The following is a 19684-nucleotide window of genomic DNA, read 5'->3' as shown; positions in this document are numbered from 1 at the left end:
CTTTTTTCTTTCTTCCATTCCTTGCCTACTCACCTGCCTGATCTCCCCCCTCTTTCCTCTTTCTTTCCTTCTTTTGATCCTTTCACTTCTCTCACTCCAGCTAATAATATAAGGTGTCATTATCAACAACTGATCAGAAAACGTGAAGATCTTTTGTTAAATAGATTATATACTGTAGTGTTACTTCTTTCTACTGCTTAAGCAATACGGTAAGCAAAAAGAGTTAGGGGTCCCCCCAAAAAGAAAGACAAGATACAGCTTTCATTGACACCTGAAAAGTCATTTTAGACCCCCAGCTACTTTCTGTGGTCTTTGCCCTACTTTCTCAAGCACACTTCTTGTGCAACTTCCTAGGAGGTGTGAGAACTACAATGAAATGCAAAAACCTCGGTAGTTAAGGATTCTAAGGAAACAAAGGGAATGCAAAAGCTCACAGTCTCTACAGGGCCTGGAAATAGCTAACCCCATCAGAGACAAGAAATCAATGGTAAAACTCTCCCAGTGTTGTTTCAAACATAAGCAAGACCCTGCATTCCTTACCTGAGGTAGGGAGCCCAAGGCCCCATCCAGTTTATACTGGCTCTGGAAGCAAGCCCATGGCCCCCTCCCCTTGTGTCAGTTACCTCTGCTTCATTATAATGTTGAGTTAAAATCTCCATCCAAGGAGGAGCAGAAGCTTCATCAACATATGGTAGGATATATGTTTGGGACATTTTCTAAGTATACCTACCTGCTGCAACCTTATGTCCGCTTTACATGTGACAACAAGACCCCTTCCTGAATATTCATCCTAACTCTAAATAAAAGGAACCCACTCATTCCCACTCAGGGAGTCGTGGCTTTGGAAATCATTCCCATGATCTCCTTATTTGTGGTAAATAAAGTTTCCTTTGTGTGACAACTGCACTTGGTGTAATCGTTACCTGTAACTCTCCAAGGAGCCAACTCACATTAGTTCCATTACAATAGTAATTAAATTAATCTTCTTTCTAGGTTCTTATTGCTAATTTTTAGTCATCTCCTCTGTTCCATGCTCATTATACTCTGGCTAATATGAGAACAAAAGATAATAAAGAATTTCACAGAGCATTTTAAGAGGTATTTATGTTTATTATAGTCACTATGGACCAATGTGAAGGGATTGAAAAGGAATATGCTTTGAGTCAGAGAGTTAGGGTTCAAATCCTGCATTACTTTAGGTTTTATTTTTATTTATTTTTATTTTTGGGGAGGGGGTAGGGGGGAGTGGCAGAGGGAGAGAATCTCAAGCAGACTCCCTGCTGACTGTGGAGCTCCACCCTGGGCTTGATCTCATGACCCTGAGATCATGACCTGAGCCTACATCAAGAGTCTGACACTTAACCAACTGAACCACCCAGACACCCGTCCCTGACGTTTTAATGCTTAATCTTACAATAGAGCTAATAACATGATCTCACTATATTGATGTAGTGAACAGTTGATATTGTATGTGAGGAAGAGAAAAGCAGTCCCTGAGAGCCAGAGATAGCTGGGTGCTGATGCTGACGCCTTAGTGATACTTGGAGTCAGTCTGGCCTCATAGCTAAGCTGGGCTATTTCACAGAACAGAACACCACCAGACAAGGCCACTCTGTGACCATGAGGGAGCAAGATAAAAATTGAGACTACTCTGCAATCATATCTGAACACCGATAAAACAAACATGTGTCCATACTACAAAATTAGCCAAATAATCCCCTGCCCTGGCCTTTTCCTAATATGGGTAACTACTGCAATTTTATCAGTCATGACTTTAATTCATATGCGAGTATATAAAACATATATACATACATATATATATATATATATTTGAAAGTATGGAGAGGTTTCTCTTATTTAGCTTCTAATTCTGAAAATTTCATTGTCTTTTTAAACAAAATCTTTCATTTGATCAGAGTACCACGGAAATACCCTCTAATATATTTTTTCTAATTTATCTATTTATTTATTTATATATATATATATTTTAAAGATTTTATTTATTTATTCATGAGAGACAGAGAGAGAGAGAGAGGCAGAGGGAGAAGCAGGCTCCCAAGGAGCAGGGAGCCCGATGTGGGACTCAATCCCAGGACACTGAGATCATGACCTGAGCCGAAGGCAGACGCTTAACTATCTGAGCTATCCAGGCACCCTATTTGTCCTAATTTAAAAAATCCAATAGCATGGGGCGCCTGGGTGGCTCAGTCAGTTAAGCGTCTGCCTTTGGCTCAGGTCATGATCCCAGGGTCCTGGGATTGAGCCCTGTGTGGGGCTCACCTGCTCAGCCTTCTCCCTCTCTCTCTGCCTGCCTCTCTGCCTACTGGGCTCTCTCTCTCTCTCTGTCAAATAAATAAATAAAATCTTAAAAAAAATCCAAAGAAAATTTTTAATCAAATGCTTACCATGGCTTCTATAATTGCTTAAAGCTTCACACTATCTAATTTTTTAGAAGTATTTTCATATATGTGATTCTTGTTTGCTTCAGTTACTTGACTATTCTTAGTCCAATACAGTTCATATAAATTTTAAAAACAGTTTGTTAATTTCCACAAAAGCTCACCTAGGATTTTGACTAGGATATCATTTATTTCAAAGATCAATTTTTAAAATTTTAATTCCAGTATACTTAACATACAGTGTTATATTAGTTTTGGGTGTACCACATAGTAACTCAGCAATTCTATACATTACTCAGTGCTCATCATGATAAGTGTACCCTTAATCCACATCACCTATTTCACCCATCCCCCCACCCACCTCCCCTCTGATAACCATCAGTTTGTTCTCTATAATTGAGTCTGTTTTTCATTTGTCTCTTTTTTCTTTGTTTGTTTTGTTCCCAAAGATCAATTTTGATGCTTTCTATTCATAGACATAGTACATACCCCTAGTTATTTAAGTTTTCTTGCTTTCAATATTTTATGTTTTCTCTGTAGTGGTCTTGTGTGTGTGTGTGTGTGTGTGTATTTTAAGATTTATTTATTTAGGGGTTAGGGGCAGAGGGAGAGCATCTCAAGCAGACTCCCATTAAGTGCAGAGGGCAACACAAGGCTCAGTCTCACGACCCCAAGATCATGACGTGAGCCAAAATCAAGAGTTGGAAGCCCAACAAAATGAGACACCTAGAACCTCTGGTCTTGTGTATTTTTAATAAAATTCATTTCTAAGTCTGATATTTCTTGATACTATTTAAGTGATAACACTTAAACTTTTATTTTCCCTTTATTTCTTATAAATAAAAATAAAATTAGCTTTATAATGAAATTACATAAGCAGTCTTTTTCAAATTCACTTATTTATTCTAAAAGTTTACTTCCAGATTCCTTTGGATTTTAATATATATTCACATTGTCTGTGAATAAAAGTAGTTTAATTTCTTGCATTCTTATTACTCCTTTTATTTAATTTTGTGGATTTACTGTACTTCTAGGACAGTTGGATAAAATACTGAATGTAAATCATCATACCAGGAATCCTTGTCATGGACCCTGTCTCAAAAACAATGTGTTCAAGATTTTACCATTAACCATATTTGCTATAGACATTTTTGTAGAAGAATTTATCTGATTGAGGAAGTTTTTTTACTTGATCACTAATTTCTGAAACTTTTTGTCAGGAATGGACATTAAAATTGATTAAATAATTTTAAACATATGATTTTTAATTTTTTTTTCTAAGTAATCATCCCTTTATTTAGTTTTGATAAGGACATCCAGCACAGAACACTGTTAGAAATTAACCATTAGGAACTACGTAAAAGAGATGTAAGGCAAGTACAATATAAAGACGAAATAGATAAACACAGGTTTTATTTTTCTACAGAATTTACTGCAGGTGGGGCGCCTGGGTGGCTCAGTCAGTTAGGCGACTGCCTTCGGCTCAGGTCATGATCCTGGACTCCCTGGATCGAGTCCCGCATCCGGCTCCCTGCTCGGCAGGGAGTCTGCTTCTCCCTCTGACCCTCCCCCCTCTCATGTGCTCTCTCTCGTTCTCTCTCTCTCAAATAAATAAATAAAATCTTTAAAAAAAAAAAGAATTTACTGCAGGTTATCATGTAATGAAGACAAAAGAAGATCCCTCTTAATGTGCCAAATTTGTTTAGTAATTTAAATAAAAACATAGGACTCCCATTGCACAGATAATTCTAAATCTATTTTGAAAATCAAATCATCAGGAAGTATCTATCGGGAGACTATGTAACTGCCTATCATATTATACCAAAAATAAGGCTGCTCTCTTCACAGAATAAATGGATAATGAAGGGGGGGAAATCAGAGGGGGAGACGAACCACGAGAGACCATGGACTCTGAGAAACAAACTGAGGGTTCTAGAGCGGAGGGGGGTAAGGGGACGGGTCAGCCCGGTGATGGACATTAAAGAGGGCATGCATTGAATGGAGCATTGGGTGTTACACACAAACAATGAACCATGGAACACCACATCAAAAACCAATGATGTAATGTCTGGTGATTAACACAGCATAACAAAATAAAATAAAAAAAAAAGTGGCACTAAATGTACAATTAAAAAAAGAATATATGGATAATGAGTAATCAACCATCAACACAGTGGATGTTCTAATATTGGGGAAATAGTGGAAAACTATTTGTTAAAAAACAAATTTCTCTGGACATTGTTTATCTTGCCCTTGCAAGAGATTTGTAGATCCAGATGAGATTAGCTTAGAAAAGGGGTCTTATTTAGTCCAGAAAATCTTCAGAGTCCAATACTGTTCTGAGTTAATCAGATACTAAAGAACCTTTACAAGGAAAAGTAGGCTTGGAAATCACACAGACTTATTTTGAATTAGCTTGTTTTAGCCAAAGGTATGGAATTAATGATCAAGTACTGGGAGTTTCTGTAACACACCCAATGCCAAATGACTACTGACATTCTATTTCCTACTGTGATGACTCCTTGATTAGAGGTAGGTGGGAGGCATAAAGAATATTGTGAGCTATAAAATAAATTGTACTCCAATGCCCACATCTCTAAAGATAAATCTTGTTTTTTAATATAAGAAACTCACTGAATCAAACGAATGCTGATTAGAGCAAAGGTAGTGTAAGTAAAACTGGGACAGGAAACCTCTAATTGCATAGGAAATACATGAAAGAATTAATCATTCTAAGAGAAGAATCATTTTCCCACTAGCCCCACTGTTATGGATGATATTTTCATGAGCCTGGGCCACCTTCTCCAGTGAATACCGAGAACCTGTTACAGGTCTCAACCAACCAATTTCCATTCCAGCTTGAAGGGCGGCTGCAAATTGCCTAAATTCCTCCTTAGTTGATGAATAGAAAGCAACTCCAGTTATACTAGATTCCTTTGCCATGGTGTCCCGTGGGTTTATTTCAATAGGACCTCTGCTGCCAACAATTATTACTCGTCCTCCATATGACAGAAGATTCAAATCATTACTAAGATTTACATTAGCTAACATTTCAATGATCACATCAATTTCTTTTTCACCAACAGATTTCTTAATTTTATCAATATAATTAAGTTCTCTGTGACTGAACACTTCGTGGGCTCCATTTTGCCAAACAATGTTTTGTCCTTCCTCAGTACTGGCTGTGCCCAAAACCTTTAAGCCATAAGCTCTGGCAATTTGGCATGCTGCTAGTCCAACTCCTCTGCTAGCCCCATGAACCAGCACACTTTCTCCTGCTTTCACACGGGCACTGTGGAGCAGAGCTCGATAAGCAGTAAAATATGGAATACCGATGGCAGCTCCTTGCTGAAAGTCCAGTTTTTCTGGCAGTGTGTAAACACTGTCATCTGCTGCGAGAGCATACTCGGCGGAGCCCCCAGAGATGGTGCTGGTAGTGAAAACTCTGTCACCTTTCTTGAAAGTGGATACATTATCTCCAACGGCTTCTATTATGCCAACCACATCTGAACCAGGAGTATAGGGTAAGAGTGGTTTTCTGCTGTAAGTACCAGAACGAATATATGTTTCCACTGGGTTTACACCACATGCGTGGACTTTGATCACAACCTGATGGTCTTTTGGAATTGGTACTGCAATATCCGACTGGAGTTTCAGCACTTCTGGGCCACCAAATTCAAAAACTCGAATCGCTCTCATCAACTTCTGTCCAGTCGCCATGGTGATCCGGTTCTAGAGTGGGGAAGCAAAACCTGCGAAGGCTCACCCAGATTCCTTTTTTTTTTTTTTTTTTAGTGTTATAAACAAAACTGATTTTCTAATGTTAAAGCTCCTTTTATTTCCTGGAATTCATTCAACTTTGTTCTGATATACTATACTTTCTAAAACATACATATTAGACTAATTTTATTATTCATTAGGCATTTTCCAATTACTGTTATGAATGAGACGAGCTCATTAATTTCCTTGTCATACTTTTTTATCAAGCTAATGCTGGACACATAAAATAAACTGGGGACTGCTATTTTTTTTTTTTTTTTGCCTTATCCAAAAGTGTAAATAAAGTTAGTATTATTTTTATTTTTCCTTAAATATCTGGGCCTAAATCTTCTTTTGATTAGATTGTTTAAATTTTCTATTTTTTTTTATCAATTTAAGTAAGAGTTTATTGTTGCTTCAGTATTTGTCCACTTTAATTTATTTAATGATATTCAAATGTATTAATTGAAAGATGTTCCCTTTATTATGTTTTTAATTTCTGTTGGCTATGTTATAATGCCTCCTCTTTTATTCATGATATTCTTTATTCACTCTTTCATTTTCAGGTTTTCATTTGTTTTAATATTAGCAAATACCCAACTCCTGTGATCTCAATTTTTAATTTTCATTTTTATTAATTTATGCTCATGTCTTTATTATTTCTTCCTTCTTCTCTGGGTTTAATGTGCTCTTTTCTTTTAATTTCTTGAGATAGATGGTTTGATCATTGATAATTCTCATTTTCTTCTTTTTTGATATAAGTACCTCAAGCTAAAGATTTCTAAGAATTGACTTCACTTCATCCCATAAACTATGATATTTATTATTTTTATTACCTTCTAGTTTCATAATGTTTTTACTTCCATTGTGATTTACTGCTATATAATGTATATTTAATTTTATCAATATAAATTGATTTATAATGTATATTATATAGCAGTAAAAGCATTTTTTTAAAATGTTTAAACATGTAGGGGATTGTAATATAATCTTAGGTATTGATTTCTACTTTACTTGTACCATGATTAGAGAGCATGGGATGATTCAGGTAGGAGACTGGTGGAGTTATTGTATAAAATGCTACCAAGGGGTCAATAAGGTAAGAGATCTGTGATTATTAAATTTAGTAATATGGAGTGTAATGTTGAGCTTAACACAGCTATCCCAAGGCAATGATTGGAAAGAATTGCTATTATTTGCAACATTCTAACCTTATTAAAAGTCATATAATTATTCATATTTTGGTCAAAAATATATTTTATATATCATGTCAAATTTAAGCTTTAAAAACATATCAGTTCAAAGGTTCTCTTCATTTTTCTGATCACTGCTTGGAGAAAACAAAAATTTAGAAAAATGTTTTAATTTTATCATTTTGATTGAGATTTCCCAGATTGGGTAATAAGAGTATCTAGCACTTATTTTATTCAAATTGCACAAAGATAATAAGCTATAGTCAACTTTCTGAATTAAAGATCTGTTTGGGGGTGCATGGGTGGCTCAATAAGTTAAGCATCTGACTCTTGATTTTGGCTCAGGTCATGATATTGGGGTTGTGAGATCAAGCCCCATGTCAGGCTCTAGGTTCAGCATAGATTCTCTCCCTTGGTCCCTCCCCCTCTCCGCTAGCACATGCATGCACGCTATCTCTCTAGAAAAATTAAAAAAAAAAAAAAAAAAAGGTCTGTTTTGTTTATTTTATTTGCCATTTAAAAAATATTCAATTGGAACACTTAAAAAGATCTAGAAATGACCATTTCATAATATTAATTAATTAAAGTTTCCAATCAATGTCCCCATAGTAATCATTTTTCTATGCAACATCCATAATTTAACAAATTCACTGAAAATTGAACTCTTTTTTTTCCAAGTTTTTATTTAAATTCCAATTAGTTAACATACAGTGTAATATTAGTTTCAGGTGTAGAATTTAGTGATTCATCACTTACATACAACACCCAGTGCTCATCACAACAAGTGCCCTTCTTAATACCCATCACCTATTTAACCCATCTCCCACTGACCTCCCCTCCAGTAACCCTCAGTTTGTTTTCTATAGTTAAGAGTCTGTTTCTATGGTTTGCTCCTCCCTTTTTTCTTCCCCTATGTTAATCTGAACTCCTATTCTTTTTTTTTAATTTTATTTTATTATGTTATGTTAATCACCATACATTATATCATTAGTTTTTGATGCAATGTTCCCTGATTCATTGTTTGTGTATAACACCCAGTGCTGCATTCAATACGTGCCCTCTTTAATACCCATCACCAGGCTAACCTATCCCCCCACCCCTCCCCTCTAGAACCCTTAGTTTGTTTCTCAGAGTCCATAGTCTCTCATGGTTCGTCTCCACCTCTGATTTCTCCCCCTTCAGCACATAGAATTAATGAACTCTTATTCTTTTTTTTTTTTTTTTTTTTTTTTTTTTTAAAGATTTTATTTATTCATCTGACAGAGATAGACACAGCGAGAGAGGAAACACAAGCAGGGGGAGTGGGAGAGGGAGAAGCAGGCTTCCCGCGGAGCAAGGAGCCCGATGCGGGGCTCGATCCCAGGACCCTGAGATCATGACCTGAGCCGAAGGCAGACGCCCAACGACTGAGCCACCCAGGCGCCCCATGAACTCTTATTCTTAAGTAGCTCAGTGTCTCACCCAAATCATCATAATGCACAAAATTAAACAAGTAGTTTCTTCCATGATGAATATGATTTTCTATGACCCAGTGCATGACATGTAACACTTAATATTAATATCAATATTATCAATATCAATGTCCTACTTTTCACTAGGTATTTAATATTCTAATAAATCTATTTAAATAAAATTTAATTTTAAGTTAATCAGCCTTATAGGAAAAGTAAAGTTAATATTTATATTTCACTCAGAGAAAAGTAAAATGAATTGGTACGTGTGGTATTCACTCAAGAAAAGTTATGGCAATGATTAGAGATTTCACTTGATAGAAATTGTCACACTTAGAAAATTCAACATAAACATTTTCACTTTCAATGCAGGAAGAGATTACAACTGAATGAACTTGAAAGACTTCGGTGATATGTTCTATTTCTAGAAATAGTGTTTCTATTTACTTTGTATTTCTCTTTGTATTAGTTTAACTAATATATTCAAAGTAATATGTCAAAAGTATGATATTAAAATGATTTTTTTTTTATTTTGAGGTACGTTCCCATCAGATCATAATTCTTCACTGGAATGAATTCAATTTTTTATTTAAAAATATTAAAGTGTTTCTATTTTAAAAGTTCCCACTTGCAAATACATATAGAGTAACACTATTATATTTTCTTTTTTTTAAAGATATTATTTATTTATTCGACAGAGAGAGACACAGCCAGAGAGGGAACACAAGCAGGGGGAGTGGGAGAGGGAGAAGCGGGCTTCCTGCCGAGCAGGGAGCCTGATGCGGGGCTCAATCCCAGGACCCTGGGATCATGACCTGAGCCGAAGGCAGACACTTAATGACTGAGCCACCCAGGAGGCCTATTATATTTTCTTTAATTTATTGATCATATGCTTTTTTTTTAAAGGCACAACTGGTTGGGGGCTACAGGGAGAGGTGGTATACTTTAAAATTAATAAATATAAGCATTTTGAGTTCTTTCTTTAATAAAACATAACAAATTTTCTATTCCAATGATTTCATTTCATTAGATAATTAATAATACTTATCAAATCAAGGAAATACAGCTGTTTATTCTCATGACGTCAGATTAATGTTCCATATACACATTCTGTCCATGATTAATGTATCATAAATCTTCAAATGATTTAAATTATATTTTTATAAAGTAAATTTAATCTCAGTGTCTTATCACAACTGAGAAGACCACTAACAGTCCACAGGACAAAGACAACATGGCTGTATGGACAGAATACACAATATATACTCAGGGAAGATTTAGAAGGTGTCTGAAATATATTCTTACATAAAATATCAGTCACACGCTGAGAATCTAATCTGACGTAATCTGAAGATGGAAGTGAAACAGCCAGTAAATGAATGATTCAACAAAAAGGTAGGCACTGAAGAATGTGTATGAAATGACATCAATGCTCTGCTTACTTCAAATTGAACAGTAACTCTAAAAATAATATTATGTAACAATTCAAAGTTTATTCTCAAATATTCACTCTTTCAAATAATAATGTCTTCCAGTAAAGAATTATTATCAGCAAAGACCATATCCAAAAATAAGACTGGGATAAATTAGAATAATAATAATAACACTTCATGTATGTGGTATTTTTCTTCGCTCTGTTGTCACAGTATCACTAAACAGATACTGCACCTACCAACTATCAGGACAAAATGGCCTATGACCACAGAACTGTTGAATCACAAAAAGCAAATATAAAAAATTAATGTAATGGGTGGCTCAGTCTGTAAATGACCAAGTCTTGATTTTGGCTCAGGGTCCTGAGATCGAGCCCTGCATCGGGCTCCAGGCTCAGTGGGAGTCTGCTGGAGATCCTCTCTCCCTCTCTCAAATAAATAAATAAATCTTTAAAAAAGTTAATGTATCATGATACTGAATGTAGTTTAGATACTGACTTTGCTAGTAATGAAAAACTGTGCAATTTGGTATGGCTGCAAAACTGAATTAATCAGATGTTCTTCCATAAACACTTACGTATATAGAATATGACCTAATAAAGAGATGTGCACATCTTTAAGTTTCTAACACATGCTGAACCTTATAATAAGCCTTCAATATAATTATCTCACCTAATCAGCACTGAGAGGCATCATCGCCATTTTAAGGATGAGAAAAATGAGGCCAGAGTATTTACATAGTTAACCCAAATCTACACAATTAGCTAAATTCTATAACTATGCATCATAACCAGTTACTTAAGCCTTACAACTCATGGTCTTCTTAATATTATGCTGCAGCATCCCTACAATAATAAAGGATTAAAAAATCATTGCATAATCTGGCAGGAACTATTTAATAATTCTTCCATGAAGATAAAATAATTATCTAGAAAAAACCTTAATTTCTGCTTTAATTGTAGCTCATATTGTCCTTTTCTCTCCTCTTCAGAAATAAAAATAATTCATTTCAAGCCATTTAAAGCCATTTTCACATAAATACCCTATATTTTTCTAAAAATTACCCTTCAATCTCTTTTCTAGCTTTGAAATATGCATTGTCTTTGTTCATAGATGTGATTTTAACTGTGTATGCATATGCAATTTTTAATATGTGTTTTTCCTCGAGGCTGTCTCAAATTTCTTTATATATCCTGTGTAATTGGTGCTATAAACTTCATTATTCATTCTGTTAATTCGTGCCAAAATGATTCTTATGTGTGTGTACATCTTGGCCCTGCAGATTTTTAATTAATTTCATTGCCATCAAGTAGCATTTTTATAAAGCATCCTGTATACTTTGTAAGGCTGCAATTTTCCAGTCTGCCAAATGTGTGTTTTTTTTTTTTCTCTCTCTCTTTCTCACTCTGAGAGGGCAGGCTTCCTCTGGAGCCACATAATATCACTGTGTTGATTGGAAAGGAAATTATATACGAATCAAACACTTTATGTTGAGATGAATGCATAACTAATTTTAAATCATAGAAATTCTACACGGTCTGACAAGATGTTGAAAAAGCACATAATCCTTATTCCTTTTCCCAAACCAAACCTGAAGAAACTACAGAAGTCAGAAACACCCATGGATGAAAACCATGAAGAAAAACACTGTCCAAGATATAGAAGACAGAAGGCCTCTGTGTTTGGTGTAAGCAGAAACTTTAGCTTGGAGGACTCGGCTCCAGTTCTAGCTGGGAAGTCTAATGCTCCTGTATCTCGATATTGTACTGGCTGGATAATTTCCTATGCTTTCAACACTTTATGAGAGAAGAACAGTGTCAAGAACCAAGAAAGGTCTTTACCCTACTTACATAGTAGCTCCTCACAATTTTATGGACAGTGACAGAAGACCTAGACTCTGGGCCAGAAACAGAGGTTGGTTTATTACACAGCAATAGGAGTAGCCAGAGAATAATAATTTTCTTGCTATTTCCCCAAGTCTTGGTTCACACAGGGCAACATGGCAAGGACTCAGTGACATAACCAGAGCAGGTGATAGCTGCATACACAGGGTGTTGCATTACAGGATAGGAGCCCTGAGCTGAGAACACCTGCATCTTTTATAATGGACTATAAGCAAACCTTCCCTTTCCCAGGGTGGGAACATTAACTCTTATCTTTCAAGACTATAAGCAAACCTGCTTTTGCTTTGAAGAGAGACACTCTCTCTCTCCATTTTCAAAGGCTGTTCACCATACAGATATCCTTGGAAAGGCAATCCAAACAGGGCCATTCAGTGTCTTCACTCATAAAATGTCATAAATATGAGTGACTCATGCAGATTTGTACCCAGAATAGTAGTAGCAGAAGTTCAGGGTCACAGGGTAACATCAGGGTGGAAACAGAGTCTAATATGGGTGAAAAACAGATTATAATTAATATAAACACATCATCTCTTCCTGATTGGCCCCTTGTCAAAACCTCCCTATCCGTACTGAGATTGGAGCCATTATATCTGGAGAGAGAAGCTCTAAGAAAGATTAAGGAATATAAAATTAAGGAATACAAAAAGAAAAACAGGCAATTCAAATCAAAAGTAAACCAGAATAACAATATTAATGTCAAACAAAATGGAATACAAGAAATAAAACAGCTTAGGGGCACCTGGTGGCTCAGTACGTTAAGCAGCTGCCTTCGGCTCAGGTCATGGTCCCAAGGTCCTGGGATCGAGCCCCGCATCGGGCTCCCTGCTTCTCCCTCTCCCTCTGCCTGCTCTCCCTGCTTGTGCTCTCTCTCTCTCAAATAAATAAATAAATCTTAAAAAAAAAAATATTTTAAAAAATAGCTTAACAAACAGCTTAAAGGGCAGAGAGGGCATTTTAAGAGCAGATTAAGAAAATAGAACAGTAATTGACCTACACACTATTTTCTATAAGATAGAAAATGAGAATATTTAATTAGTGTGTGTAATATATCTGGTCTTGCTATAAACTCTAAAATTTTAATAATTTCAGCAATCTCATGAAGTAGCTTACTAAAAAAGACAAAGCACAAAGAGTTAAATAGTTTTCAAGATTACAGTTAATAAATACTTTTTGCTAGATAATTGCTTTGAAAACTAGTCAAACCTTTTAAATCTCTCAATAAAGTGCCTATAATTAGAAAGGCACTCATTATATGTTAAATCTAATTATGGGATTGTTTAGTGTAGTATACTAATGCCTTAACTAGAACAGTAGTGAAGACACTTTGATCACAGTTATGAAATAATTAACTATATTTTTAAAAAGAAAAAATTTCATTTTTTTCTCTTGGCGGGATTAGGTTTAACTTACATTTTTAAAAAAATTATGTAGAACTTTATCTGGGTCATAAGTTCTTGGTTGTACTGCTTTGTACATAATATAAATTTGAATCATCGTATTCATTAAATTCCTCTATCCCTCTCTCTTGTTACCAATTAAAATAGACACATACTTCACTTATCATACCGAACGCTGAAAGCTGCTATTAAAAATTGGACCTGAGACTTATACTTCTTTTAAAGATTCTGTTGTAAATATATAAACTTATATTCATGCTAAAATTAATTTAAAAACATGCCAGCTTAGTTTAAATCTTATTGCAACTATAGATAGGATTCTTAAAATGGTTTTCAATCAACAGGATTTAAAATAGAACCCTGTGAATTCCTGTTTTTATAACTGAAAAAGACTTATAAAAGAAAATTATTAAACTAGGACATGAATTGCTTTTAAAAAGTCTCTAGGCCTTATTATAATTTGAGGTATAAAATTCCATTAATAGTCATTGCATACTTTTTTTTTTTAAGATTCTATTTATTTATTTGACAGAGACAGACACAGTGAGAGAGGGAACACAAGCAGGGGAAGTGGGAGAAGGAGAAGCAGGCTTCCCGCCGAGCAGGGAGCCCGATGCGGGGCTCGATCCCAGGACCCTGGGATCATGACCTGAGCTGAAGGCAGACGCTTAATGACTGTGCCACCCAGGCACCCCCGCTCATTGCATACTTAATGGTGAATTTCCCATTGACCTTTAGCATACCATGATACTAGCAGCATTTGCAAAATATAAAAGAATAAAAGACAAATCCTCATTTATCTTTAATTGTCATTAGTTTAAAATTACATTCATTAAGGGAAAAAAACACACAATGATTTCAATAAATACAAAATAATCATGTGAAAACATTAAAAATTCAATATACATTCATTCATGATAAAAACTCAACAATGAGTGAGAGAACTTCTTCAACTCGATAAAGAGTATCTCCAAAAAACTTGCAACTAACATCAAAATTGAAGGGGAAAATCTGAATACTTGCCCCCTAAAATAAAGAACAATGTGAGGATGTCGGCTCTTACCACATAACACAACATTGTGTGAGAGCTTTTAGCCAGAAAAATGAATCAAGAAAAAAATAAAGGTATCAGGATTGGAAAGGAACAAAGTAAAACTGTCTTTATTTGCAGACAATGTGATCCCGTTTATAAAATGTCCTAAGGAACACACATACACACACATATACACACAGACACAAAGACACACAACTACAAGGTCATAAGGACACAAAATCAATATACAAAAATCCATGATAATTCTACACTACTAACTATGGACAATCTAAAAGTGTAATCAAGAAAACAATTCCATTCACAAAAGTACCAAAATAATGAAATATTTATGAATAAATTTAACAAAACACTGACACTACAAAATACTCGTAAAAGAAATTGAAGCTCTAGACAAATTGAGAGATATTCCAAGTCACTGATTCGAACTCAACACTATAAAGATGGCAATTCTCTACAAATTTGTGTATAGATCCTCTGAAATACCTATCAAAAAAACAATAGGCTCTTTTTCAGAAACAGGCAAGCAGGTTCTAAAATTTATATACAAATACAAAGGACCTAGAATAGCCAAAACGATGTTGAAAGAAAACAAAATTAAAAGGCTTACATATCCTGAATTCAAAATTTACTACAAAGCTACAGCAATCAAAACAGTGTAGTACTGATATAGACATTTTAGATCTTGGGAACAAAAGTGAGAGTCCAGATATAAGAACTTATATATGCTACTATATAAATCCATATATTTAAAATTAATTTTCTTTTGAGTATAGTTGATACACAATGTTACATTAGCTCCATATATACATAGTGATTCAAAACTCTATACATTATGCTATGCTCACCACAAGTGTAACTACCATCTGTCACTATACAATGATACTTCAATATCATTGACTATACTCCTTATGTTTTGCCTTTTATTCCCATGACTTATTCATTCCATAACTGGAAGCCTGTATCTCCTACTCCCCTTCACCCATTTTGCTAATCCTCCACCCCTCTTCCATCTGGCAAACATGGGTTTGTTCTCTTTATATTTATAGGTCTGATTCCACTTTTTTTTATTAATTTGTTTTATTTTATAGATTTCACATAAATGAAATCATATGGTATTTGTCTTTCTCTGTCTGACTTATTTCATTTAGTATAATACCCTCTAGGTCTATCCATGTTGTCACAAACAATAAGATTTCATCCTCTCTTATGGTTAATATTCCATTCCGTATCCACTATCTTTTCTTTATCCATTCATCTATCAATGGAACCTTAGGTTGCTTCCATATCTTGGCTATTGTAAATAATTGTGCAATGAACAAAGGGGTGTATATATATTTTCAAATTAGGGTTTTGTTTTCTTTGGGTAAATACCCAGTAGTGGAATTATTGGATCGTATGGCATTTCTATTTTTAATTTTATTTTTTTTTAATTTTTGAGGAACCTCCATACTGTTTTCCACAGTGGATATACTAATTTATATTCCCCCCAGTAAAGGTTCTTTTTCTCTACATTCTTGCCAACAGTTGTTAGTTCTTATCTTTTTGATTCTAGCCATTCTGATTAGTGTAAGGTGATATCACTGTGGTTTTGATTTGCATTTCTGTGGTCAATTGATTTTTGACAAAGATGCCATCTCACACCAAACACAAACATTTACTTAAAATGGACCATGCACGCAAATTTAAGAACTAAAACTATAAAGCACTTGGGGGGAAAAAAAGACAGGCATAAATCTTTGTGACCTTTGGTTAAGTAATTACGTCTTAGCTACAAAATCAAAACCACTAGCAACAAAAGAAATGATTGATAAATTAGATGTCATGAGTGCTGTGAATTTTGTAAGACTGTTGAATCACAGACCTAAATCTCTGAAAAAAATAATACATTATATGTTAAAAAAAAAAAAAGAAGATAGTAGGAAGGGAGAAATGAAGGAGGGTAAATCGGTGGGGGAGAGGAACCATGAGAGACTATGGACTCTGAGAAACAAATTGAGGGTTCTAGAGGGGAGGGGGTGGGGGATGGGTTAGCCTGGTGATGGGTATTAAAGAGGGCGTGTACTGAATGGAGCACTGGGTGTTATATGCAAACAATGAATCATGGATCACTACATCAAAAACTAATGATGTAATGTATGGTGATTAACATAACATTAACATAACAATAATTTTTTTAAAAAAAGTTAAAAATTGTTAAACTTCAAAAGACACCATCAAGAATAGGAAAAGATAGGTCACAGACTGAGAAAAAATGTTTGTAAAGCTTTTCTCTGATACAGGTAACTAGAAAATATAAAGAAATCTTACAAATCAATAATAAGGTGACAAATCATCCAATTAAAAATTGGCAAAGGGTTGGAGTACGTGTTTTCTTAAAGAAGCTATATGAGTGGACAATAAGCACATATTAAGATGCCCAACATTATTACTCATAAATGTAAATTAAAAGTACAATGAGATACCACTTCACAGACACTAGAATGTTTATAAAAAACAGACAAGTGTTGATAAAACTGGAACTCTCATACATTGCTCATGGAAATGTAAAATGGTGAAGATGCTTTGGAAAACAGTTTGGTAATTTCTTAAAAAGCTATGTAAATTTACCATATGATCATGCAATTCCACTCCTAGAGAAATGAAAACATATTAGTCATTCCAAGGACTTGTATAGAAATGTTCACAGCAGCATTATTGATAATAGCCCCAAAGTGGAATGAATCCAAACATCCATTTCCTGGTAAATGGATTAAAAAAAATATTGTATATCCATACATTCAGCAATTACATCTGCTGTTGCTTATTTATAATAAATTGATAGCACTGAATGTTTGAAAAAATCCACAAGTGCCCTAGTAGGCATTAAACTAGAATAGCATTAGAAAGCTTTTTAAAAATGCACATTCTGAGGGGTGCCTGGGTGGCTCAGTCAGTTAAGCGGCTGCCTGCGGCTCAGGTCATGATCCCAGGGTCCTGGGATTGAGCCCCGCATAGAGCCCCTTATTGGGATCCCCGCTCCGTGGGAAGCCTGCTTCTCCCTTTCCCATTCCCCCTGCTTGTGTTCCCTCTCTCACTGTGTCTCCCTCTGTCAAATAAATAAATAAAATCTTTAAAAAAATAAAAATAGAAAAAATGCACATTCTGAAAATATTGCTGCCCTTTTTTCACCTAATTTGATCCTGACAATACACATAATATTGAAGTTTGATTTTGAATTAAATGATCAAACTAATCAGTCAATATTTATCTCATCATGAAATTATTGTATTTTCCTCATGAGAATCTATATGGTACAATCATGAGTGGCATTTGCTCTGAAATTAGATAGTCTAACTTCTTATTCTTGCTCTTCCACTAACCAACGGAATAAATTTGAAAAACTGCTTTCTTTCTGTCTCTCAATTTTCTTACCTGAAAGTGTGTATCAGTAGTTATCAGATAGTCATTACAGGAATTAAAGGAATTTTCACAAACAAAACACTTTGAACACTATTTGACCATCATAACACTCAGTACAGTTTAGCTATTATTAGATATCTCTGAGATTTTCAGGCCTTAAATTGTATAGATTCAGAAGCAATTTCATAATTTCTTCAAGAGTTTTTGTTTTGTTTTGTTTTTGTTTTGTTTGTTTGTTTGTTTTAGGCATTCATGAGATGTCTACTCTGTCATGATGAGAACCAGCAGCTAGGTTGTTTCTTGGATATCATAACAGTCCTCTTCAATAGCATACCATACATCAGTGTTTCTGTCAAACATGATTGGGTAGAAATCCTGATAACAATTGAAAATGTTTATTCTTGAAATTACCATCTTTTTTTTTTTTCCTTAAGTACAAAAATGTCTTTTTGCAGTCCAACTAATACAGTGAAATAGTCTGGGACCTTTAACCCCCAATATAAAAGTAGAGATACTTAGACGGTGCATGCACACATCCACACAAGTGGGCAAGGCAAAGGGAGAAGGAGGGAGAATCTCAATCAGCGTCTGTCCTGAGCATGGAGCCCAACGTGGGGCTCAGTCTCATGACCCTGAGATCACAACCTGAGCTGAAACCAAGAGTCCGACACTTAACCAACTGCACCACCCAGGCACCCCAAGATACTTAAAAAAAATCTGATCTATTCTGGTACATTTTCATTTGTTTGTTAATATATTTTTTTTAAAAGTGAGAGAACTCACATTTTTCTTTTTCTATATTAATGATTAAAAAACAGTAAAAATAAATAAGCAAAAAACAAGTTTATACTGGCAAATAACTAACTAAAAAGGATACTTATGCAGCCCCACGCAAATGCTGCTGACAGTACAAAATACTGGTGAAAGATTTGATATTCAGGATTTGACTCACTGCTCCTTCAAATTTTGTACTGTGACATCCTTGTACTTTCTAGATAAGGTGAGTCCATTTATAACATATTTAAGAACGTTGCGGGGAAGATAATATAAACATTTGAAGTTTTGTTTTTTGTTTTCTGTTTTTTTTTAACTCTTCCATTTTCACCAGTGGAACATAAATCAAAGTGATAACCACTTCCAAGCTGACGCAATTGAGAGCAGTTCTATCTTTTCTATACTATCTTCTCTCATCTTCTGACCAAATCCAGAGGATCTAATAGAGGACTCTGAAGCAGAGATACCAGATGAAAAGACCGTGGGTGCATTAGTCACATGAAAGGTTTGAGTGATGTACATATACTTGACTAGATTGTTCTGTTAGCAAGAAACACGCTTTAATTGTGTGAAGTCAGTGAGATTTAGGAACTGTCTTATTGCAATGATTAACATACTCTGACTGGGACCCATCATTTTATTTTCAGCATGCCCTGACTGAGGAAAATTATCTGGCCCATTCTTTAGGAACACTTGATTTAAGGGCCAGAAAACATTGGTAGTAGTGGTGTAAAATGCAATGAGCAGACAAGCTAACTTTTACCAGTTTAAGAATGTGAATATCCAGGGCACCTGGTGGCTCAGGTCATGATCCCCCGGTCCTGGGATTGAGGCCCCATATCGAGCTCCCTACTCAGCAGGGAGTCTCCTTCTCCCTCTGCCCACCACCCCCCCGCCCCAACTCATGGTCTCTCTCTCTCA

The 19684-nt window shown here is 35.2% G+C and overlaps 2 protein-coding genes across 2 annotated transcripts in view; both read right to left on the bottom strand.

Annotated features, from left to right (window-relative positions):
* SPOCK3 (SPARC (osteonectin), cwcv and kazal like domains proteoglycan 3) overlaps positions 1–19684 on the bottom strand; it is a 477033-nt gene that overhangs the window by 70931 nt on the left and 386418 nt on the right. The gene's annotated exons all lie outside the window — the stretch shown is intronic.
* On the bottom strand, positions 5127–6168 carry LOC118022176 (quinone oxidoreductase-like). The gene has a single exon (XM_035022755.1). The coding sequence runs from the start codon at positions 6117–6119 to the stop codon at positions 5127–5129; it is 993 nt and encodes a 330-aa protein (XP_034878646.1). The 5' UTR covers positions 6120–6168.

This window comes from Mirounga leonina, unplaced genomic scaffold (genome assembly GCF_011800145.1).
Source record: "Mirounga leonina isolate KUSES-001 unplaced genomic scaffold, KU_Mleo_1.0 Mir_176, whole genome shotgun sequence".
NCBI classification, from domain to species: Eukaryota; Metazoa; Chordata; class Mammalia; order Carnivora; family Phocidae; genus Mirounga; species Mirounga leonina.
This window is presented reverse-complemented; position numbering and strand designations above follow the sequence as displayed.

What these genes read in the sequence shown, in the direction of transcription:
- LOC118022176 (XM_035022755.1), bottom strand. Translation starts at nt 6,119, where the DNA reads ATGGCGACTGGACAGAAGTTGATGAGAGCGATTCGAGTTTTTGAATTT.